The following is a 25,819-nucleotide window of genomic DNA, read 5'->3' as shown; positions in this document are numbered from 1 at the left end:
ACGTTTGACCTCTGTAATAGCAAACAAAGGCTACTGTACCAAATATTAACATTCATTTTCTCAGGTGTTCAAATACTTATTAGCAGCTGTATCACACAAATAAATTGTTAAAAAATCATGCATTGTGATTTCTGGATTTTTCTTTTTAGTTTATCTCTCTCACAGTGGACATGCACCTACGATGAAAATTTCAGACCCCTCCATGATTTCTAAGTGGGAGAAATAGCAAAATAGCAGGGTGTTCAAATACTTATTTTCTTCACTGTATATTTATTATTAGGTCTTTCTATATAATAATATATATATATATATATATATTAGGGCTGTCAACCGATTAAAATATTTAATTGCGATTAATCAAATTTGTCCGCAGTTAACTCAATTAATCGCACCTAATCAAAGATAGAAGCGGTAAATGATTGGATGTGCAACTGCAATGATGATTACATCAAATTGCATGTAAAATTGGCCATTATTTAAAACAACACAGTCAGCAAGCATATTTTTGGATTACCATTTTTCTTTATTATTAGCATATTAGCTCATAGACAAAAAGGTGCTCACCATCACACACTGAGCACATCTCATTTGTCACACAAGTGTAAAAAGAAGTTAACCAGATTATTAATAGTTGACGCAACATTGATAAAACAAGAATATTGTGTAGTCATTGTACACCATAGGTTGTCGCTTTACAAACCTTTGTGTGTTTTAGGATTCTTAACTGTGACAAATGTAAAAAAAAAAAAAAAAAGTTAACCCCTGTTAATTGTTCTGTCAATTGGAACAAGTGTTATGAAAAAGCCAAAGAAAAAGCTAAATTCAAGTTTTCTTGGGCTTATTTCGAAATGACACAAGTGCCATTGGACTGAAGAGGTTCCACTGTATTAAAACTGCAGAAGCCTTGTACTGTGTATGAGTGTATGTGTGTACGTGTGTATGTGTATATGCGTGTATGTGTGGTGTTGTAATGGAAGCTGAAGATTGCACATCAGGTCGGACAGCTACGATTTACTGCTCAACAGGACAACAATGATGGAGTGTAACGTGTCCAAATGGTGGAATGTACGAAAGAACCAAAGCGAACACACACACACATAGCGTCTGGGCCAAACTGGTAGTCGCATTGGGAAGGACACACTGCTAACCTTCAAGTGTCCTTGTGCATTTTTGCGTCTTTTCTACCAATGACTTGTGAAAGGCGCTAAGTAATAAGCAATGTGGTTTCACTTACTTCTGGATGCTAAAGCAAGTTCTCGCTCTCTGCTGCTGCTTCATCCGCTCTCTGGCGTGGCTACGTCCAAGTAGCATGTCAACAAGTGTCTGATTGGTGGAGCCTTGGGATGTCAAGACAAGAACATTTGGCATAGCGCTTGTCCGAATGTGCGACTTTTATGGTGGATTCCAATATTTTAGACATCAACAAAACATAGCACCATCCACTACTAGCATGTCACTCACTATATAGAATACTACGCTATACTGTATGTACACATGCGATAGTTCTCAGTAATGGACAGACAGTATGATTGTCCCTTTGACAATATTTCAAGTTAAAGTAAATGTTTTTGTTTTTTTCCACAGAGGGACATGTCCAGCAGAAGGCACAGAGGAAGGAAGGAAGAGGAGGAGGGACAGTCTGCAGCCGCCGCCTGCTCACGTCAGAACAGGATGAAGATCATGGAAAACTTAAAAAAGGTGACATTGTCGCGTCTTGGAGGACAGTCAATGTTTTTATTGTGCAGGCCTTTGGAATACTGAGGTGTTGTCCTGTTGGGACAGAAAGGAGTCTTCATTATCAGTACGTTGCTTTAGCTACAGTACCTAAAGGGCACAATTATGGCTTCCTTTTTCAGCATAAACTCTAGTTTAAAATCCTAACCCTAGTTCGAAACCATATCTCTAATCGTAGTATAAACGCTTAAAGACACACCTTTTTAATCAGGCTTTTAACTAATATTTTAAAACTTTTCTTATGTTTTTATCTTTTTAGTCCTATTTTATGCTCTTAGTCTTCAGCTTTTAACTCCAGTTTTTTGTTTTTATCTTTTTAGTCCTATTTTATGCTCTTAGTCTTCAGCTTTTAACTCCAGTGTTTCCACGGGGGGGGGTCCTCCACACTGGGGGCTGTGTTGGGTCTGCTGAGGGGGTGCCATCCTTGGGTCCCTTCGACCCGGCCGGCTGGGGGTTCCTCCCTTTAATGTGGGGGTCTGTCTGTCGGAGTCGGGGGGGCCTGGGTGCTGGTCCCCCAATGGCACGGCCTGCAGCTCCTCCCAGTGTGGACGGCCCCAAAGGTGGCGTTTCCTTGATCCTCAGTGCCATGCCATGTCTCCCTACTGTGTGTGATTGTGTGTGTGTGTGGGTGTGTCTAGTATGGAGGTTGGGAAGGAGGGGCTTTTGTTTCTTTGTTTTTTCCTTTTAATTGTGGTAATTGTTTTAATTCTGTAAAGCACTTTGTGTTGCATGTCTTTGCAGGAAAAGTGCTATACAAATAAAGTTGATTTAATGGAAGGGAGGCCAGACTGAGATGGTTGGGACATGTCCAAAGGAGAGATAGTGAATATATTGGAAGCAGGATGCTGCCAGGTAGGAGGCGTAGAGGAAGACCAAAGAGGAGGTTTATGGATGTAGTGAAGGAGGACATGAGGGTAGTTAGTGTCAGAAAACAGAGTTGGATGGAGGAAATTGATTTGCTGTGCCGAAAAGCCCAAAGAGAAAGAAGAAGAAGAATCTAAATCTAATCTAAACCTGCGTCTGAAACACTAACCTAAGTTAGAAACCCCAACGTTAGCTTTAAAAACTAACCATTGCTTGAAACTACAACGGAACAGTTCAACTCTTTAGGATTGTCTGAGTTGTGCATGTTGTCACAGGAAAACAATTATTCCGTTTTGTAAAGCGTCGGAGGCACTTTAATTGCCCTGGAAAGGTGAAGTTGCAGCCAGAAGCGACTAAGCTTGGCAAGGGGCAGAACTACAAAATCCTTGCGAGAACCACAGTAAAAACAACACAACTTGACTGGTGTTGTGTTACCGCTTGTTGACTGGGGGAGGGCAAATATCACAGCCAAGTGGTGGCCTGGCACGACTTCCACTTCATGCTACTACACCACTTTCTGACTGAGCAAACAACAGAGCACATTATGTGGTGATAGTGGTGCTGTTAGAGCAGCGGGAAGATGGGATTCGTACTACAATTACTCAATCAGGCTTGCTTTTCTTAATCTGTTTCTGGTCCTAATGGAAAGCTATGGTCATCATACTCATTCATTTAATACTGCTTATCCTCACAAGGGTCGCAGGGGTGCTGGAGCCTATCCCAGCTGTCTTCAGGCGAGAGGCGGGGTACACCCTGGACTGGTCGCCAGCCAATCACAGGGCACATATAGACAAACAACCATTCACACTCACATTCATACCTATGGACAATTTGGAGTCGCCAATCAACCAAAGCATGTTTTTGGAATGTGGGAGGAAACCGGAGTACCCGGAGAAACATGGGGAGAACATGCAAACTCCACACAGAGATGGCCGAGAGTGGAATTGAACTCGGGTCTAGCTGTGAGGCCTGTGTTCAAACCACTCGTCCACTGTGCAGCCCATCATTATACTCATACTAGTAAATTAAAAAAAAATGAGTGGTTAGCGCACAGACCTCACAGCTAGGAGACCAGGGTTCAATTCCACCCTTGGCCATCTCTGCGTGGAGTTTGCATGTTCTCCCCGTGCATGCGTGGGTTTTCTCCGGGTACTCCGGTTTCCTCCCACATTCCAAAAACATGCTAGGTTAATTGGCGACTCCAAATTGTCCATAGGTATGAATGTGAGTGTGAATGGTTGTTTGTCTATATGTGTCCCGTAATTGGCTGGCGACCAGTCCAGGGTGTACCCCGCCTCTCGCCGTAGGACAGCTGGGATAGGCTCCAGCACCCCCGCGACCCTCATGAGGAAAAGCGGTAGAAAATGAATGAATGACATTAGTGGCATGCTCACGTTCCCCTAAAGGTGAGTGTGTGAGAAATTTTAAGTCAATCTGACTTTGGGCTTTAATAACAGTGGCACTATGTTGTATATGTGTCTGTGAAATAATAGCACAGACAACACAGTAGGGGTGCATGTTTGACAGCTTTTCACCATTTTAAGTGCAGTGATACAGAGGAGTAGAAGAGTTACCTTTAGGATAGAATTCATCAAAAAGATGAACCTGTTCATAAATGCAAAATGCTGAATATACAGTAGAGGAGTTCAACACTGCACAATGAACAAGCAATGCCTCTCTACATTGAAAAGCATGTATATCCACATTTGGAGTTCTGTTCTAAAACACTGAAACATTTAATGTTTGGTGATTTGGGGATAAAAAATTTTTTTTGTTTGTTTGTTTTCAGTATCTTAGGTGATTTTGAGGTAATTAATAACAAAATAAGTACCTTCCTGTTTCATGTCTGTGCAGAAGAACTTTCTCTTCTTGTATCCAGGACACTGCAGACAAACATTTCTCCAGATGAGTCACTTGCAGTACACACAATATAAACTAGTTATGCAGTTTCTAGGTTTTATGAGTTTTATGAAGGGTCAACAAGATTCTACAGTCTCAAACGTAGAAACATCTGTTTAAGTCAGCACTAAGGGTTCTTACGCCTGATGCTGCCGCACAAAATCTGCAAACTGGCGGTCCTTGGCGTAGAGCTCTATGATGCGTATCCTGTCTTGGATTTCCTGTCAGGAAGAAGCATGACATCACATGTACTGTAGATAAAACGGTCCACTGAAGAGTCTTGTAAGTGGCAAGCCATCAACTCACCTCTTTGGTCAGTTCGCTGTTCTCGTAGATGTGTCGGATCTCCTCGCTGCTGAAGTCAGTGGAGGCCTCGGCGCTGGCGCTGCTGTAGATAGGAGCCTCAGGGTAGCGGCGGTAGTAGTGGCTGTAGCCTGTGGTGGCCTCGCTCTCATACATGGGGTTGTACTTGGTTGCCCTCTCTAGGGACGGAATGCTCTCTGCCCGCCTTTGGAGAATAATAGTCAATCATTATTCCCTGACCCCTTTCATGGTAGGAAGGAGCATATGGTTGTGTACCCTGCCTCTCGCCTGAGATAGCTGGGATAGGCTCCAGCATACGTCACAATGGCATAGAAAAGGGATGGGTGGATGTTTAGCCAAAATATGTAATGGTAATGGTTTTATTTCATTTGAACATGCATTAGGTTGCAATTGAATGCATCGCATAATCAGTTCAAAGTTCCACATGTCCAAAAGGTGTAGGAAGAAGCAAAGCTTATTAAATCCTACCCCTCCATCTGGTACTTTTACAATCAGTAACTGTTACATTTGTTCACTTCCTGCTTTCCTAATATAATTTGTTTTTTTTCCTTTATTTTTTTCCCTTTTATTTTTATATATGTAAACAACTATACCATAGTGCATATAAACAATGCAGAAAAATTTTAAGTGAAAATAATTTATTTACAAATATATACACTTTGATAAAATGCCAAGCATTTATAAAATGCACTTCGTTTGTATGGCTTAAAACTGCACTAAAGATGATCTCTGCAAATTTTTTTTTAAACTTCGGGGTGAAAAAAATAATGTGAATGAGTTAACCAAGCTACAGCAACATTACTATTATTATTATTATATAAACATTGTTACACCAAAGAACTATTTTACTCGCGTAGTGAAACCTCGCCACACCATACCGGCTAGCTACTAGCTGGAGAGTGACTAGCTTCACCACATACTTGCTCATAGCGCTGTGCTCACATTGCATCATTGCCACTACCGAAAAGTAACACTACATAGTGGCGCTTCATGCGACTGCTGCTGTGTTGAGTTGAGGTTGAGTTTGCAAAAGTTAACGCTAGGTGAAATCAATGCACCCGGGAAGAAAGTTCCGGGAATGCTTAAAACGGCCAAAGTATTACATGTTATCATGAATGTGCCTGTTACTACATGGTTACAGCATGTATTTTAAACCATAAAACGTTGTTGGAGATTTTTGTAGGTGTTTTAATAGTGGGCTTTGTAGGCGGAATAGGTGTGTCCCATTACATACATTTTAATGAGCTGCCTCTTTTAGCTGTTTTTATATGTTTGAAACACGCTTAAAAGAGAGACTTGAAGATTGCCGATTATGGGAAAAAAGTGCAGTATTTCTTTAAATGTATAATGCAAATGGATGGAAGCAGTCATAGCAGTCAGTTTACCATGTCTTCTTTTCACCATCTGACAATGTTTGATTTTCCACAAGATGTCCCTTGACGGTACACTGGTGCACTGTAGCCTGCTATACTATCCGTAATATCACCACATTTTAGTTTACATCCTTGCGTACATTGCTAACAGATAAGAAAAATGACATTGCTTTCTGGAGAAAGGCATTCATCTCAAACCACAAAAGGCCAACTATGGGTATTAAAGAGCAAATGGTCCAGGAATCAGCGACTGAACTTAATGGCCTGTAATACCTCTAATTCCGCTTTAGTAAAGCAGAATAATTCTCTTAAGGCAGACTATCGGGAAGACAACTACGTAAATACCAGTAAATCAACACCCAATGGGATCACTTAATCGTGTGAGATTAGCAGTTTTTCTCCACAGGTGGCAAATCCAGACACATCACTTGCAGATGGAGGACAAAACTATGTGTCCTGCTTTTGTGTAATGGGTAATGAAAGGGTATGAAAAGAGGGATTTTATGTTTGGCGGACAAACTGCAAGTACAGCCCTGAGATGTCTGCGCTCCTTTATATTCTGTATATGGTCTTCATTATTAATTTTGATTGTTATGGCACAGTCACAGAAAACGTACCATGCTCAAACTCAGGTCCTAAAATCTGGCTGTTACTACGAATACTCAAATAGTACAATTCCTTGTCCCTTCATGCAAAACGCATTCTATGTTCTTATCCATACTGGTGCATGGAGCAACCACACCTTGCCAAGGTACTAAGACCAGGGAAGTGTACCGTGTTTATGTATGGCTCAGATGACCTTTAAGTGTGAATTAAGTGTGCCAAAGCAAAGCACAGATTGACTTGTCCTAAAATGAACCAGTTCCACAACATCGCATTTGCCTCACCGTATTGGGTCCTCTGACTCGTCCTTATCGTACTGATCTCGTAGTGTCCTGGCAAGGAAAAAGATGACCGCAGACGCCACCAAGAGGAAGCCGGCCACAGAAGCCACCGCTATGCCCACCACCAGTGGCTCGGATACATATTCCTCACAATGCTCTCCGCGGTACCACCAGTTTTCTCCCACACGACACCTAAGAAAAGATGAGAAGAAGCTCTTAGGATAAAAAAAAAGCTTGCATTACATCCATTCATCCATTTTCTTTTGCTTATCCGGTACAGGTGGCGAGGACAGCAGTCAGTATGACTTTCCCAAGACAGCTGTGAAACATAATCCCGATAGCATTCCCTAGTTCTACCCGCAGGCATCCTCCCGGCTGGGCCAACCCAAAACACCTCACCGGGGAGGCATTCGGTAATCATCCAGATTAGTGGATCAGGACTATCAACATACGTCCATTTTTTTTTTAAAGTGCCAAGTTCAGCCCTGCCTGCATTCGTGCTTACTCAGCTTTATTTTCATCCAAATGTATTTAACTTTTTGTTTTTTTACAAGCCGACTTGGTCTTTCTTGAAGCCTATTACAAAGAAGCTGACTCATTAGCTCATCAGGCTTTGAAGCAACCAGGAATGCTAGCCTAATGAATGCTTCATAAGCACTAAAATGTATTCAACTATAAAGTGAGACCTTTCCACGGAGCGCCCCAGACCGTCATTATTTGTTTATGTAGTACAAAAACAAGACGAAGTAAACAAACGGCTTTATGATGTGTTGTAGGGTGTGAAATGAAGGTTGTCTTGGCTTTGAGCGTGTCTGCTCCTAATTATTTGTGTTTAAAAAAAAAAAACTGCACCATACACAACAACCACATGTTCCAAATGTTTGCAACTTAAACCACATGCACATAACACAACATGGAAGAATCTAGGTCATCTGTTTAAAACTTTATTGTAGGCACAATATTATTATTATTATTACAATAACCTATGCAGTGTTTTATCGATGCATTCCCAATAACCAGGAGAACTACATATTTTCTGTAAGCCAATCAACAAAGGATGTTAATGATTATAATGAAAAGATTACATGTAAGTATAACTCAATTATATTACTCTTCAATCTTATATCTTTGATAACAATAGAAAAATATAACAGTATGATAATTTAAGCGAGAAAGAAATTCCAAAAATTTAATATACCGTGTATTAATTATTAGTTATAATTATACAAGCTTAACATTTAACATAACATAACCAAATATTGTAATCACTAACTTAAATACTCAATTTAAAGTCAATGTAATGACACCAAAAGACTATGACATGAAAGTATTCACTAAATAAAATATATTTTTATCACATTACTGTCATAAATACACACCAATGAAATAGGAGTGAAATGAAGTGGTGAGTTTTTGGACTGTTAATACAGTAAGTTCAAATGACCTACGCAGTGATCACTGCTTATCTAGCCCTGCCATGAAACCCCACACATCTTCTTATAACGCATCTAGTAAAAAAAGAAAGACAAGTGACTGTGATCCATGTTTCGCTTTCGTAGAAAAAAATGTGGACTGACATACTGCCACCTTACACACTTTTCCACTGCCCAACAACGTCTTGTGGGTTAGTGTGTTTTGGAAATGTGAACAAGCTTACTCTGTCTCCTCGTGTGTTCCAGCAAAAGCCTTCAACATGTGGGCATAATTAAAAAAAATATTTAACAAACAACAGAAATTCATCCACAACTGGACTATAACAATGGGAAAAGCACTGGAGTGAACCCCAATGTCCGGTTAACACTTGGTGCAGGCGGTCCTTTCTATGTTGCTGTGTGAAATCAATGACCCAGGAAAGAAGTTCCGGTAATGCTTATAAGGACCAAAGTATGGCAAACTAAATTATCACATACTACAGTATTAATTGGCCCTGTACCCTAGAAACCGCCCATGAATGATACAGGAAAAGGCCGAAATGATACTGTGTCAAAGCCCAGGGCAGTGATAATGATAAAATATAGAGTTTAACCATGTCCAGTATCAGCCCCCGTAGCTGTCCGCTCAGAGCACGCTGCTCTGGTATCGTGCCCGTGAAACAACCAATCAGAGAACAGCGCACGAGCGTGAACACACAGTTTACACTGTTTAGATATAATACATGTAATAAACTGAACATTTTCTGGAAACAAAATGGTCTTTTGATTAAATAGTACGTGATAATAAGCTCATGATTAAATGGTATGTGATAATAAGATCATCACATGGTTTGTCTGGTATCAGGCCCAGTATCACTCCCTGGCCTGATACCAGACAAACCATGTGATAACCTATAAGTATTACATGTTATCATGAAGGTAGCTGATACTACATCTACCGATATCAGATTTATTTGGCTGATATCGGGCCGATTATTATCGGGCATCCCTAAAATGTATTATTGTTGGTGTAAATGTAGAAGTGATTGAACATTTTTGAAAAATGGCCAAACTATATAGAACACTGTAATGTACTACAATACATTACAGTGTAAATCTAAGTAACATTGAAATATACATAAATGTAAATAAGATGACTAATAAAAATGTACTAATAATGGTTGAAATTTTGTTTAAACGAAAACAAATGTCTGCCTTTATGAAAGGTTAATACAAACCATTTGTTATTTCATGTCCAGTTGTAAATATCGTCACTGTCTGTGCAAGGGAACACTGTGTTCTGACGTGTTCCATGTATGTTGTATATAATCTTGATGCTTTCTCAGTATGAGATGGAATAGTTGGACTGGCTCAGCTCATCTATTTTCTATAGAATGTCCATGCAGTCAACTAGAGCAACTGTAAAAGCAGCAGGAGATGTTCTGCTCTCCTGCACGTTTCAGGGTAAAAACCGAGACGTGGCTTCTGTGATTTAAGCCTTGTAATTCTGCAGACATGCACGCCTAACCCCCCCACCACACACACATGTATGAAGATCACTTCTCTCTAATCCCCACCCACCTGCAGATGGCTCCCTGGCCGGGGATGATGTCACACTTGCCATCGTTGAGACAAAAGTCGGTGCGCAGCTCACAGATGCTCTGACAGGGCAGGCCGTCCACACTGAAGTAGCCGGCGTTACAAACGCACTCCGCCTCCCCTGACCATTTGTTCACCTTACACTCAGCATACTCGTTGCATGCCTGGAACTTGCACGGGTCTGCCTGGACACCTGGAAATCACAGAACCACAAGAATGTTATTCTGGATGTCCTTGCGGTGGTCTTGATTAGAGACTGGGCGAGTGGGAGAACAGTTTCATATCAAGGGAAGGACACTTTAACGTTGCCATATTTTCTACCAAAGGCATTCCATACCAAACCAAACCAAAGAATTCATGGTGTTCAATGATTTGGTTTGTCGTGGTACAGTTACAGGCTTACCGACTCCACTCTTATTATTGGAACCAAGCAACAAAGTCTGTTTGATATACTTATTTTTTCCAACATTTCATTGTAACGGGTGCCAAAATATTCCACCTGTGTGTTTTGGGGAACAAAATGTACAGTGTCAGACTCATACCATTCCACTTGTGTTATGCTACATGTCACGCCATTTCCTGCATTTCCTTTGCAAAGTATGCCAAATTTACCACCTGTACCAACACTGTTAGCATCCTTCTTTTTGGCGCACTGATGTGATGGCCCCGTATGTCTCTGGTGCACGGTATGGTTAGCTTGTCAAAGGTGGAGCTAAAGAAAATGCTGTCCGTGATTGGTCAACAGAATACATATTGTGGTTAACGATGGAGGCGGGGGGGGGGGGGGGGGGTGCGCCGTCTGGCGCCCAAATACTGTACAGTTTATGTTAGCAGTGAGCATTGCGCCGTGTCACGTTATTATCTTATTTCTTGAAATTATTGTTTGGTTTGGTTCAAAAATGTGTAACACTTTTAGCTGTCATTTATGTATGTTGAAGTTGTACGATTTTCTTATATAAAGTTATTAATGTATATAATATATATAATTCATTCATTTTCTACCGCTTATCCTCACGAGGGTCGCGGGGGGTGCTGCAGCCTATCCCAGCTGTCTTCGGGCGAGAGGTGGGGTACACCTTGGACTGGTCGCCAGCCAACCACAGGGCACATATAGACAAACAACCATTCACACTCACATTCATACCTATGGACAATTTGGAGTCGCCAATTAACCTAGCATGTTTTTGGAATGTGGGAGGAAACAGGAGTACCCGGAGAAAACCCAAGCATGCATGGGGAGAACATGCAAACTCCACACAGAGATGGCCGAGGGTGGAATTGAACCCTGGTCTCCTAGCTGTGAGGTCTGCGCGCTAACGAGACGACCGCCGTGCAGCCCATACTAATATAATCATAATAGTAATATAATATTACATATATATATACATAATAGTTTCTGTGATATATGAGTCCATTGGTAAAGACCGTCAACATATGTTAACAAGGAAGAACAAACGGACTTCAGTCATGATTTTTTTCTGTTGCTTTATGTGAGCTCAGCAGTCTGCAAAGTCTGTGATTTAGAAAGACTTTGACAGTGAAACATAAACATGATTCACCATTTTCAGGGATGGATTATTAGAAAGTGACTCATGCTCTCATATTACATAAGAATATGTTTTTTTTTCCAGGGTGACTTCATGGATGACTGGAACAGCAGCAGGACGCCCTTTAAAGTGTTGTGGTGATGTTTGACGTCAAGACCCGGCAGAAACACTAACCTGACTCGACATCCAGGGAGTACTTATCGATGGCCAGGTTCATGGTCTGGTAGGCCGTGTTGCAGAAGTCTTCCAGTATCAGGTAGACCGTGGAGGTGACGCCCTTAGCCACTGGCTTGCCAAATTTCATCCGGCTGTTGACCACAATGCTCCCGTTGCGGAAGTTGAGGATCTCTAGATTCTCAAAGTTACTGAGGTTGGATTGGAGGTAGGGAACAAGCTGGGGGAAAAGAATTGAAAGAGTTGCTGCGGTCAAAAATATATAAATACGTTAATCAATAATAACATACCAGTTCTAGAAAGCGTTGCTCCAACGCTTTGTATTCTGCCGAGCTCTTGTTGAAGAGATCTTCAGAGAAGATCATGTTGGTCACCCTCAGGCTGAAAAACACCATCAGCGCTCGGCCAGGGTTTGCCGGCATGGCAATGCTGGCCGGGTCTGTGCCATGCGACACGCTGAATGGGAACCCGGTGCTGCCCTCCTCCGTGTGGTTGACCAAGCCGTAATGGATCACGTCGTATCCCAGGTTGTCAACGGGGGCGGAGTCGTCTTCATTGGTGGTCTGGATCTAATGGAAAAGAGTAGTACATAGTACTTTGTTCTTATTTCCTGCACTACATTGGGACTTACCTCCACGACTGAAGGTATTACTAGGTCAGTTTGCTCCTCCGAGGCGGATTTAATGTCAGGTACAAGAGTGAAAGCTAATTCCTTCTCTGCAAACACAGCAGTTGGATCCGGTCTGTCCTTATTAACCAGTAAGATGTCATCATCTACAAGGTCATCTGTTGCGATCTCCGAAGCTTCAGGAGGTTCCTCCACCGAAGCGGGTTCTTCTTCAGGATGCTTGGATTCACCTTCTTCAACGGCCTCACTCACTATATCTGCAGCGCCGGGAACAAAGCCCTCATCTGCAGTTTCACTTGTTAGGAGTTCCTCGGTGACAACCCCGCTATCCAAGTGCTCCTCTTCCAGGATGACCACATCTTCAGCGCCTGCCGGTGCTGGGGTCGTGTTATCAGGCCACCACAGCAAGTCCAGGTCATCTGTACCCGAGGCCTCCACCGCCACTGGGGGTTCAGGCAACGTGACGCTTTCTTCTTCACTCTCAGGTAGGGTGACGTCCTCCTGCTTCTGCTGCTGGTCATCTTCTTCCGGAGCTTTGTCTGCCGCTGTGGTCTGCACCGTGTTCTCCAGCAGCAGACCCTCCTCTTTTATGCCTAAGATAAACAAGTCCAGTGAGACTTGGCCCGAAAAGATGGCTACCGAAGTTGGAAAGTTCTCTACATGATCAATTTGTATAATGAGGTCCTACAACATTAAATGGATCACGTGGATAAACACTCACTGCCTGTGTCAGGTGGCAACGTGGTGGCGACGGGAGGTGGAGCTATATCAACATTCTCCTCTAGGATGACGACATCGCTTTCAGCCGTCACAACCTTGTCGCTTTCAGCCGCCTCGGGCAGGAATTCGTCTCTCCTCGCGTCTTCCATGACGTCCTCTGAGGTTGAGAGTTCCGACTCTTGTTCATTCTCAGCATGGACCTGCATCACAAACACAATGTCAAAATGTAGCGACTCCTTCAAAATACCCGACCACCTGTTTCGTATCACATTACGTCCGCTTAAATTAGGAAACTTCTTTGAAAATTTCAATTAAAAGCAATTCATGTAGTTTAAACTTTGCTGCTGAACACATGTATGCTCCTTTTTAATCAAATCCAGGGGACGCCGGCACAACACATCATGACATAATGGCTTCAACATGCTCTTTAGTTAAAGACTTAACCATTAACTGGAATTAATAACAGCGGCTTTGATTCGGATCATTTATTTATGGCAATGCATTAATTGATCGTAAATGTTAACACTGACACACTTCTGGCAGTATACTTCTGAGTGTAAAACATTGCTGTCAAAGACCTTCTTGTGTCCAATCAGTCCCCGATGAGCCCCTCAACTTAGCTTTATAAAATGTATAAAGATAGTTTGACTACTCGCAGGTAATTCACTTGTAGTCTAAGTGAACATTTTAATGTCAATTCAATTTCAACTTATATTTAGCTAATACATATGTACTTGTAGACCAGGATTCAATTCCACCCTCGGCCATCTCTGTGTGGAGTTTGCATGTTCTCCCCGTGCATGCGTGGGTCTACTGCGGTTTCCTCCCACATTCCAAAAACATGCTATTGTACAATAAGAAACTCTTTTCCCGAGCATAAGGCAGTCTTAAAGAAAAGGAAAGTGAAACATGAACTTGAATGCTCAAAAAGTGTAGAAATTCATGTCTGGTTGTATCCTTGAACATGTCAAAGGATCAGCTTCTCTGAACTGGACAGTGATTATTCGCAGTGCAGTGGTCTCAGTATTGAGACTTCATTCTCACAATAATCCCCTATCTCTCTCTCCTTTGCAACGTCCCTCTCGGCGTGCAAGACAAACCCAAGGATAAAAGTAAAAAATTGTTCTTTCTCTCTTATTACACTTTCATATTATTCCTGTGGATGTTGCATGTTTTCCCCGTGCATGCGTGGGTTTTCTCCGGGTACTCCGGCTTCCTCCCACATTCCAAAAACATGCTAGGTTAATTGGCGACTCCAAATTGTCCATAGGTATGAATGTGAGTGTGAATGGTTGTTTGTCTATATGTGCCCTGTGATTGGCTGGCGACCAGTCCAGGGTGTACCCCGCCTCTTGCCCAAAGACAGCTGGGATAGGCTCCAGCACCCCCCGCGACCCTTGTGAGGAAAAGCAGTAGAAAATGAATGAATATGTATTTGTACAAGTATTTTGAAGGCAGGAAGTGTTGTTGTGTGTTGAGTTCACTTGACTGGATGGAGTCAGGGGAGTAGATAAACGTGAGAATAATAATAATAATAATAAACATCGCTTCAGCTCCTGTCCTGTTCGCTGTGCACTCCCTTAACTTTATGGGAATCCTCACCTGCTGGGTTCCACTCTCTTCAACACAATGTTAATTTATTGACGGTCCACAGTATTAAGAACCAGCATTTCCCATGCAAGCTCACCGCACCATGACACAGCAGTGCGGACACAGTGAGGGGGAACTACCGCTGTAGATACAGAGCCTAATATCCAACGTCTAAGGTGAAAACTAACACCGCGGACATGTCTACATGGTGGTGGGAGTCGACTATAAACCAGCTTTGAGGCAAATTACCTACAGAATGTACCATATAACCTTGATCGGAGCATCCGTAATTCTAACAGTGTTCAGTCACGATTTATACTTCCACTTTAGGTTTGTTGTCAGTCATATGGTCAATTTTCAGTTAACAGTCAACCGAGGTGAAAACCTGTGTGAAAGCATATCCCGTCATGCCGGGACATGAGTGCGAAATGTGTTATTTATACGTCAAACCAGAGGTTGGCATTGATGCATCTAATTATCTAATATCGAGATTCCATGTTGCCAGATATGAAGGATCTACTGTTATGGCTCTGCTGCAGGAATTTGGTGGGTTTTCTGTGCGAAAGAAGCTAATGTAGCTTATGGTCTTGAGAGCCATTAAGGAGGACTTTTTATGTTATGATAAAATCAATGTGCTTATCTATCATATTTCCATAAGTCCTTCTTCTTAGCATTCCACCAAACTCGTTGGGTTTTTTTCGTCCCTTGCCCAAAGTTTTTGGAATATCATATCGCCATCAAAATTATATTTTCCAAAGAATGTCTTAAAAAGCCCTGCAATCAGCGGAATCAAGGATTTGCTTTCAGCTTTTATTTACCTCCCAATCTGGCTTTCAATGAAGTCAACCACCAGACATATTTAGAGCAGGCCTGAAGGGACTCAACCGCACAAAATAAAAGTCAGACTTTTTTTTTTTTTTAGATGTTATCGTCTCTGTCTTGAAAGACGGCGCCGTGTTTTGCTGTATAGAGGCGGCGACCTGAGAATAGCAGCGGATTATAACAGCAAAGCGCCAAACAAATCCTGCTTCATCCTTTTGCCGGTGAGCTCATCCTGGTCCGACAGGTTAACGCAAACGTCACAGACGCACTGTGAGTGTCACCTCCACGATTGACTTTCTAGAATCGGTTCTTCAAGCCTGGCTTTGCATTTGTCTATTTACATCTTGTGAGCCATATTGCTGTGCTCCAACACCATAAATAATCTGTGCCCAAAACGTAGGTAAACAACTTCACAAGCGTAGATATACACTGACTACTCCAAAGTACACCCAAGTTTACTTTCTATAGTATTATCCTTTGACAAGCTATACTGTAACCCTTTCACACAGCTACTGTCCTCCATTGGATACTACCTCCAAAGACATCTGTGCTTTGACTGACACTGGACCAGCAACCAGGGAAAAAGGCATAGCATTTCGGGCAATTTACTGTAGCTGTGTAGTATGGTTAGACACGTGTGTTTATAAGTCATCAATCGATGCATTTCGACGGCGTTCGGCTCCCAATGACTGGGTAAATGTGATCCATCAACATACACATAAATCACAGTGGCAGGTAAAGGACTTGGGAATACCCATGACTGTATCTCTTTGTTTGTATAAGCCAGGGGTGTCCAACTTGCAGTCCAAAAGGCCCCCCGGCTCATTTTTTATTGGCTGGTGCACTCTAAGAATAAAATTTAACAAAGAAATTGGGAATAAAATAAAAAATACAGTAAAAAAAGCATAATGTAAAGAGAAAAAGGTGAAATGTTGGTACTAGTAATTATTACTGTGTTGTTTGTGCTATTAGTTTTGCAAAAAACTAAGTTTGACATTAAATCTCTCAACTCAATGTGCCCTACAAAACACGAATAACCACAAAATTTGAAGGACTGGCATACACACGTGTCTAAAATTTGAGCGAGATTGGTTGGAAAACCATGGCCGCCATCAAGGAAAACGTTTTTGTAGGGGCACTTCCAGGACTTCGTAATTAATCGGCCATTAATCATTAATTATTTGTCTAATGTTAATGAACTCTGACCATTACACATGGCGCAAAAAATTTGAACACCGCATTCTGTTTAGTCAAGACTTGATGGGATCTGAAGATGCACGAGACAGAGATTGTGCTTGTGACCACTCACCAAGGTTTCTCCTGCAGCATGGACAGTCTCCGAGGCCTCAGACACTGTGGAACCAGCACAGGAACCGTCATTAATACAAGCTGACACTTAAAAACACGTATGTGGCAATCTTGAATCAGAACCGACACGACATGTGTAGCGTCACAGCACTGGAAAGCCTTCCATCCTGACAGCGTTTACCTTCGTCTCTCCCCGAGTAAATACCCGCAAAATCTGCAGAGCACATCAGCCTCCGAGGGCCAAGGCCGTGACTGCATCGCGCCGCCCAAATCCTCCGCTCTAAGTTACCACATCGGCGTCCGTCGAGCCATATGAGATCAATTAATCCGGCACATCCAAGCCTATAACTCTTGCAGGCGTCACATGGCGTCTGACAAAAACGTGCGGATTCTCTTCCCCTTGAGTCGAGGTCACGGATAAATCTCTCCGGTGTTATCGCATCCGTCAAAGTTGAGGACAAGGCCAGGTGCAGAAAAGAGGAGGCTAACCCATTTAGCGAACAGATGTGCTACCTTGCTGTCAAATGGAAGACCAAAAAAAAAATCAGAATCTCTAATTTCACATCCTATGGTTAATGACAGGGACTAAAACCGCAGTTAGGTTACACATAGTCCCCAAACTAACCACTGTTCATTCAATATGCCGCCTTTTTTTTAATACAACGTACTTCTGTCGTTTTTGATGGTGGGAGCAGACAAATAAGAAACAGATGAGCGCATTAGAGATGTTTTCTCAAGTGTCATCATGTCACGGTGGCGTCTGCGGAGTCTCTGAGAGATGACACGTGAAGGTTTGCATTGGAGACCAACACTATGTCCACACGGTGATGTCACTAACAACAATACCAGGGTTTCCCATACGTTCGTTTATTGGTGGCGATGCGCCACAGAAGGATTTGGCACGTTCACTCTCGCTCACCAACATATTATAAAGGGATTGTGTAGCTTGTCGTTAACTCTGTACAGTAGATGGCCTCATAGTAACTCTGCTTCTTAACACTTCATGTGTGAACCAGATCTGCATCCTATCCAGCATCGGCACATTGGCTGTGTTAGCTCGGGCTGCCGTTCCGAGTGTGAGCGACTGCATGTGAGATGTGACGGATAGCAGCTCTTGGATGAATAGGTTGACCACATGCAGGGCATTACAGTACTATCAGTACTACCATACACTACACACATACCGCTGCTGACTTTGTCATACTTTATAACGGCATCTGTTCATCAGTGTTATAAGTAGTATAAATAGTATAAGTACAATGACCTACACCAGGGGTCTGAAACTCAATTTACTTGGGGGTCACTGGAGCTAGGGTCTGGGCGAGGCTGGACCGCATCAGGTTTAAAAAAAAAAAACCAAAAAAACGCATTTATTAAAAACAAAAAAATTAAAAAAAACTTCGCTTTGGTTCCAATTTTCTACAAGAAAAGCTCTGATAAAACATTCCACTGTTAAATATCATACTTTTTTTCTGTATGGTCTTTTTTCTACACAAAATAAGATAAATAAAAATAAATAAATAAATCAAGAAAATCAATCAGTAATAAATAAATAAATATAATAATAATAATAAAACGGCAAATAATAAAAACTTAAGAAACCACATATAGTTGGTGGGTAGACAAATTATTTTTTTCAGATTAAAATGAACAAAGCATTATTAGAGCCCTGTAGACGTGACAAAACACGACTATAGTCACATTTATACTCTTTTTATTTACAACATATTGCGCAACTGCAGGGTCTTGAGACACATGCTAACTCGCAAACTAGAGAGCTAGCGACCTAAACGGTAGCCTTCAAGTTATTTCCTTTAAACTTAAATAGCCAAAAACTTACCACTTCCACACGGATAGGGAGGATAACTATTAACAGTTATTTAACCTTTAACATGAACATTAATACAGCATCCATATCAAACTTGCGCGGGCCGCACTAACATTAAACTTTCATATCAAGGCGGGGGCCTCAAACTAGTGTCCTGCGGGTCGCATTTGGCCCGCGGGCCGAGTGTTTGAGACCCCTGACGTACACATGAATCAGCACACATACGTCTACCGATGCAAAATGAAACAAACACATGTAAGTCAATATTTTCATATTTTGTTGGTAACGCTGGGTTAAAGAACATGAGATCATACACTGCACTAATGTGGGAAACTGAATACAGGCGCCTCTTACCGCTCTCCAAGGCATCCTTGAGGAGGTCCTCGGTGACAAACGTCTTCAGTTCGCTGATGGCGTAGACCAACGTCGGGTGCTCTTTGACCTCCCGGTATGAGCTCTCCACCTGGTTGGACTGGAGGGTCAGGTAGTCCAGCTGATCGCCGCTCACGCCCTCACTGTCCACCACCAGGGTGACCGCATAGTCCACCAGGATGGCGTCCAACCTGGAGGGACAAGGGTGCATACGTAGGTAAGCATGAAAGGGTAAAGTCCCAACATACTACACTTTTTGATCCATGGTGGGTCTTCATCCTACAGTAGATCTTTCCAGGACCATTACTGACTGAGACACTGCTGCCCCCTGTAGGCAGTTCTTACATTACAAGAGCATTCATTTGAAATACATGACTGATGCCTTGTAACCATGAATGAAATAGTCTCACTTGGAAGCATTCATTCATTCATTTTCTACCGCTTTTTCCTCACGAGGGTCGCGGGGGTGCTGGAGCCTATCCCAGCTGTCTTCGGGCGAGAGGCGGGGTACACCCTGGACTGGTCGCCAGCCAATCACAGGGCACATATAGACAAACAACCATTCACACTCACATTCTCACTTGGAAGCAGTACAACGTAATTCTCACTTACTCACTCAGGAGTGTCACATGACCTATAAGATTTATTACAGCAATATTTAGAAGTCCCGTGTGTACAATTCAAAGAAAGCACTTGGTGGTAGCGTTAGCGATGTTAGCAGGGAGAGTATTTTAGAGAGTGTGGATGGATAGAGTGTGTTTTCTGTGCCAATACCAATATTAGCTGCAAACGCTAACCACAGGTTGTCTGTGAAATGGAATATTTTTTTAATGTCCAACTTTTTTTTCTACATAACTCGGCATTGCAACTGATAACGTTTGCTAGAGATATAGGCATCTTACCACTGAGTTAGTTTATCCATAATTGGAATAATAATAATGAAAGTTGCATTATTCTATGTGGCTGCTGACATCTGTTTTTTTTTTTTTGCCGTCAAGGCACACGGGTGAATCAGAAGGGGCCTTAATGTCATCTGATTGATGTCATATGACATCTACAAAGCGACTGTTATGAACCCCACCTTCATGATCGCCATAATGATACAGCATATACTGTATGTCCATTCGTATAATGTATAAGTTGAAATTGTTTTCACTAATTTCCAAAGTGTGGCAGGTTGTATTTCACCGTGGTCGTGCTTTCACAATCCATTACATAGATTGTAATCCATGTAATGTAATCCAATCCATCACGATGGCCACAGTTTGACCCTGGAATAGATTATTTCTATTATTTACTATAGAAAAAAAACATTGCTATTTTGACTACGTTGACCAGCATTTTTTTTAACTCATCCGCTTTGCTTCTTCTCCCAGTGAGCTCCTCCTAAAGCTCCGGTAATCGTCCCGGTCTCGAGACCCCCCACTTTGTGATCCACCTTAACAGGTGACTGACCCCTGCTAAAACCATTAACACAGGCAGCTAGTGAGACGCCTCCGACACGTGCCGACTCTCACAACTACACACACAGGCTTAAATAGAGCAAGGACTATGTGGGTTGTTTTTTTTTAAAGAGCGGTTGAAGGTCAAAGTAGGATGACTCACCCTTGTCCATCCTTGTGAGGCCTTCATAAAAACAAAGGGAAAAAAAGTTAGCTCCTATATACGGTGATACGTGGTAAATATCCAGTATATGGGATTAAGTTAAGCCACGTGAGAGAAACTGACCTGAAGTCCATCACAGACACGCTCTTAAATCCAGGAAGTCCCGCCAGCGCATCCTCAATCTGCATCAACACACACTCTATTACTCATTTAGTACCAGCATTAACATAAAAGGTTGCCATTTAAGATGCCTGAGAGCCATATACAGTCATTCCTCACTACATTACAGCTCCCTTACTCCATCACGGTTATACATTCATTAATTCATTAACTAATGATCGCTGTTTCATGGTTGACTACAGCCTATTATTAGTGAAAAATAAGCATATTTTAGCAAATATGTCTGTACACTTAAATTAAGCATTTTCAAGCATAAAAATGACTCCATGAACTACAATACAAATACAGTATAAGCCTTAAGACCACCAACGTATGAATTTAGTATTCTACATTGGTCACTAGGTGTCAGTAATTGTTAGGTGAGACCACCAACAATGCACCAGACTTTAACAACCAGCTTTTATTGCCTGCTTAAATTATCTCACTAGCAGCACAATAATAATAATAACATTCATTCATTCATTCATTTTCTACCGCTTTTCCTCACGAGGGTCGCGGTGGGTGCTGGAGCCTATCCCAGCTGTCTCGGGCGTGAGGCGGGGTACACCCTAGACTGGTCGCCAGCCAATCACAGGGCACATATAGACAAACAACCATTCACACTCACATTCATACCTATGGACAATTTGGAGTCGCCAATTAACCTAGCATGTTTTTGGAATGTGGGAGGAAACCGGAGTACCCGGAGAAAACCCACACATGCACAGGGAGAACATGCAAACTCCACACAGGGATGGCAGAGGGTGGAATTATAATAATAACATAATAATAATAATACATCCATCTATTTTTTTATGCCGCTTATCATCACTAGGGTCGCGGGGCATGCTGGAGCCTATCCCAGCTGTCTTTGGGCAAGAGGCGGGGTATAACCTGGACTGGTCGCCAGCCAATCACAGGGCACATATAGACAAATAATCATTCAGTTTCATACCTATGGACAATTTAGAGTCCTACCATGTATATTTTTGGAATGTGGGAGGAAACCGGAATACCCGGAGAAAAACCACACACGTACTGGGAGAACATGCAAACGTCACACAGAGATGCCCAAACAGAGATGTGTTCAGCAGCCATAGCCCATAACAGGCTAAATGTGTTCATCACTGAATACTAACAACAATAACAACAAAAAAAGCAAAGTGATGGAACCTTCTGTGCCAGCTGCCTGCTGAGCGTCTGGTAGTGTAGCGAGTCAGGGTCATCCAGGTCATGGTCGTACATGACACCTGTCAGAAGAATGCTCAGCTCAACCACCTGCTCCAACACGGCCGGCGTAAGAGGCTCCACAGGAATGTCGTTGTCCAGCTGTGACGACAAGAAAAACAAATGCCATTATGATTTCAAACAGCTAGAATTATTAAAACAAATACTACATACTGTTTAAAGTTAAATATAAAATAAATAGCCACATTTGTACAGACTCACCTCCACTTGTGGAATAACAACAGCTGCCTCCTCCACTTTGTCTTCTGAGTTTAAAAATGAAAAATGTACATGTTAATGTTACCCAATGGATGATTCTGGAAATTTATGATGTCACCTTTAGTAGGAGCCGTGGAAGGGTTGGTCACATCCGGAGCTGCAGTGCTGGGAATACAACAAAAAATGGTGTGTACTGTTACATTACATTTTGGGGGGAAAGAGGGTGGATTTCAATTTGGGAGTCATAAGATGACAACACTGAAAAAGGGAAATTAAAATATAATTTATATATAATATATTATTAGTATTATTATATTCATTCATTCATTTTCTACCGCTTTTTCCTCACGAGGGTCGCGGGGTATGCTGGAGCCTATCCCAGCTGTCTTGGGGCGAGAGGCGGGGTACACCCTGGACTGGTCGCCAGCCAATCACAGGGCACATATAGACAAACAACCATTCACACTCACATTCATACCTATGGACCATTTGGAGTCGCCAATTAACCTAGCATGTTTTTGGAATGTGGGAGGAAACCGGAGTACCCGGAGAAAACCCACGCATGCACGGGGAGAACATGCAATATTATATATTTTTAAAAACTGTATAATGGGAAAAGTAAATGCACAAGTGTGGATAGAGAGCATGTTTGAAATAAAAAGGCGTCTACTTTCAATTGGATGCCTGCTATTAATGGCATCTATTATGAAATAAATATGAAAGTGTGTCATGTGACCTTACCTGCATGCATGGTGTCCTGACTTGGCGGGCTCGCTACATGTCATTGAAGGGATACAAAAATAAATGAAACACATGCTGATTGAATGCTTTGACCAACGTTTGGAGTTTGAAAGAGACAAGCGTTTACCTTTTCAAGCCTGGCAATGACATTTTCTGCAAATAGAAGCAAGTAGAAAGAAAGGTTAGCACAGGCATTAGCCACCCGCTGAGTTTGTTTTGATGCGCTGTGCCAACATGAAGCAGCAAGAGGATCTATTTAGTTCAAGGGGACTTCCAAGGGGACGCACAATGGAGGTGCTGGATGAAAGGATGGCTGCTGGACCGTCTAATGAGCTTATCTGAATGCTGCTTCTCCACTTGGATCAGCCTGCTGTGCATTTTGGTTAAAAAAAAAAAAAAACGTAAAACTTGCTTTCCCCGAAATGTTTTCCCAAAATTTCGTAAAAAAAAAACATTACAAAATATAATATAATGAAAAAATATATAACAAAATATTTTGCGCTTGGTTAGTTAGTAAACAGATTCCCATGACATTTTGTGATGGGTTTTTGGCAGAATGTGGCAAAAACTTCAGTAGATTTCCATAAATTGTTGTGGTTAGTTAGCAGAATTAAAAAAAAAAAAAACTTAATCACAGATTTTTACCAAACTTTCGAGTAGGTGGATTGATTGTCCGTAGAATCACGTAAAAACTTTAAAAACTAGCAGAAGTACGCAAACATTTCTGAACAGATCTCCACAAAACGGGTGATTAACTAGATGTCAAAATTGTGCAAAAAAAAAATTCAGAACATATTTCCACTAAATTTTGTTGTGGATGGATTGTTCGCTTACTTCATTAGAAGAATGATGCAAAAATGTCAGAACTGATGTAACCAAGAGAGTTGCATAGACCAATGAGATTGCTAAGGTGAAGTGATGTGGTTGATTTCATTAGCAAGTTAGTAGGCCAGATTTACTGAATTACTTCAGGACAAAATTCTACTAAACTTTATTGTGCGTAGTTGGTTAGTTTGCAGATCGATGCAAAAATAACATAACCACAGTTTTTAAGAGTTGCACAGAACGATGACATTGTGAAGTCATGCGAGAGCAATGTAAGGACGGAACTTTTGCTAAATAATGAATTCTGAACATATATCCACACTTTGCTTGTTAGATAGTTTAACAGAATTATGTAACGATAACAAACCTTTTTGATCACAGCATGGTGCTCCTCTGATTGGCTGAAGTAGGTGCCAATGTCTTGTGCTGTGACCTCCCCGTCCTGACATTGGTTCATCCAGCTCTGATACTCCTCTTGGTCAGGGAGGCGGTCCCAGAAGATTTTGAAAGCCTCCCACACAGTCTCCTGGCACACTACAATGTAAAAGTCAATGGTTGGCTTGTTGTTTTTAAGCACTTATGGCAAAAATCCTCAATATGACAAGAATGCCCAAGTTATTTTAAGAACATACTGCGAAAAACAGTACTTGAAAAGTCTCTTTGCGACGGGAACACTTTGACTAGGATTCCCAAAAATAGCAAGATAACTTTTACCTGAACTGAAGACCGACTCACATCATATCAGACCCGGTTTGACCATCAAGCCACCATATGAATTGTCATAATAGCTATCAACCCACCTCTAAGATGGAAGAAGCTGAGATGGTTAGCGACAGCCTGCTTGGCGGTCTCCTGTGCACACAGCTTGACTCCACTCGGGAAAAGGATGTTGCGTTTGCGTCGGGACAGCGCCACACGGCTTCCTCTGGACACCTTGACGTCGGATATGCGGACCCTCCGCTGGAACGGCGTTGTTTCCCCACTGTAAGGCAGATCTAACGCACCCATTGAGGATCCTTCTAGTGTTGCATCTAGTAGGATTGCAGAAAAAAAATAACTTCTCAGGCTTGGATGAAAATCAGAAGATGTTTTGTGTGTAAAGCTGTACATACCTGTCCTTAGGTCCAAAAACAGGACTACAAAGCTAAATAAGACACAGTATAAAAGACATCTCCACGACAACATTTTAAATCCTTGTTTATATCCTCAAACGTCCTCTCAGATGTTGCAGTGGCACCTTTGAAGTTTGCATAGTTCACAACCAGGAGAACGATGAGGAACCCTTAAACCGAACAAGTACTTGTTGTTTTCCCTGCAAAGACGAGTCTCTCTCTTGTGGCATCTTGCTGAGAAGACACCTTCCTGGCTCAAGCTAGGTGGGCAGATGGCTCCTTGGTGGATTTTTGAACGCACTAATCCCATTTAGTCGTAAAGCCTTTTAGAGGAGCTCGCCAAGAAGTTACTGGAGCAGCAAGGAAGAGAAGGTGCTTAGTGAAGGAAGGAATCTGGACAAAAACTTAGGTCGGGGGAAGGTTCTGCACTGCTTTGTTGGATTCATTATACTTACCTTCTATTGATAAGTCTTTGAAGCAAAAGTCATCCAGATGGTTCACTGCTTGGTGGAAGAATGGTTAGCACTTCAGCAAGAAGGCAAACCTGAAAGAACCAACTGTCGTATGTGTAAACAGATCAACACTGTAATGTGACAACTAACAATTCACTTCTACAACTACAATAAACTAATACCTGGTACAACTAGAGGTACAGTTGTTTGGACAACAAAAACACTTGCACTTAGATAAATCGCTTATATTGTCACACAAATAACTATATAAGTTATGATCAAGAAAACCATGGAAGTTGCTATATATTATCTCTTTTTTTATAATCATTATAACTGTCCAAACAAAAATACCTTTAGTTGTATCACGTATCAAAGTGAAGAAACAAGGGTGGTCTAATACT

At 41.9% G+C, this 25,819-nt stretch overlaps 1 protein-coding gene across 2 annotated transcripts; it reads right to left on the bottom strand.

The window, feature by feature from the left end:
* Positions 1–271: 271 nt before the first annotated feature.
* On the bottom strand, positions 272–25,522 carry impg2a (interphotoreceptor matrix proteoglycan 2a). 2 transcript variants are annotated; one of them, XM_058081313.2, is made up of 23 exons: positions 25,422–25,449; positions 24,967–25,316; positions 24,655–24,885; positions 24,222–24,388; positions 23,157–23,182; positions 23,030–23,062; positions 22,407–22,453; positions 22,292–22,335; positions 22,016–22,171; positions 20,807–20,865; positions 20,684–20,704; positions 19,061–19,269; positions 16,880–16,923; positions 13,160–13,358; positions 12,442–13,031; positions 12,101–12,379; positions 11,811–12,030; positions 10,072–10,282; positions 7,082–7,270; positions 4,804–5,005; positions 4,639–4,718; positions 4,430–4,481; positions 272–1,770 (listed from the first exon to the last, which is right to left on the bottom strand). In XM_058081313.2, the coding sequence occupies exons 2-22, from the start codon at positions 25,037–25,039 to the stop codon at positions 4,439–4,441; spliced, it is 3,123 nt and encodes a 1,040-aa protein (XP_057937296.2). In that variant the 5' UTR covers positions 25,040–25,316; positions 25,422–25,449; the 3' UTR covers positions 272–1,770; positions 4,430–4,438. The 2 variants fall into 2 exon arrangements, with proteins under 2 accessions (XP_057937296.2, XP_057937298.2); XM_058081315.2 differs by having other exon boundaries at positions 272–1,337; positions 24,967–25,522.
* Between the last annotated feature and the right edge of the window lie 297 nt (positions 25,523–25,819).

Source organism: Doryrhamphus excisus, linkage group LG12, assembly GCF_037039965.1.
Source record: "Doryrhamphus excisus strain RoL-2023G ecotype Guam linkage group LG12, RoL_Dexc_Guam_v1.1, whole genome shotgun sequence".
NCBI lineage: Eukaryota > Metazoa > Chordata > Actinopteri > Syngnathiformes > Syngnathidae > Doryrhamphus > Doryrhamphus excisus.
The sequence above is the reverse complement of the archived record's forward strand: the minus strand, read 5'-3'. Positions and strand labels throughout refer to the sequence as shown.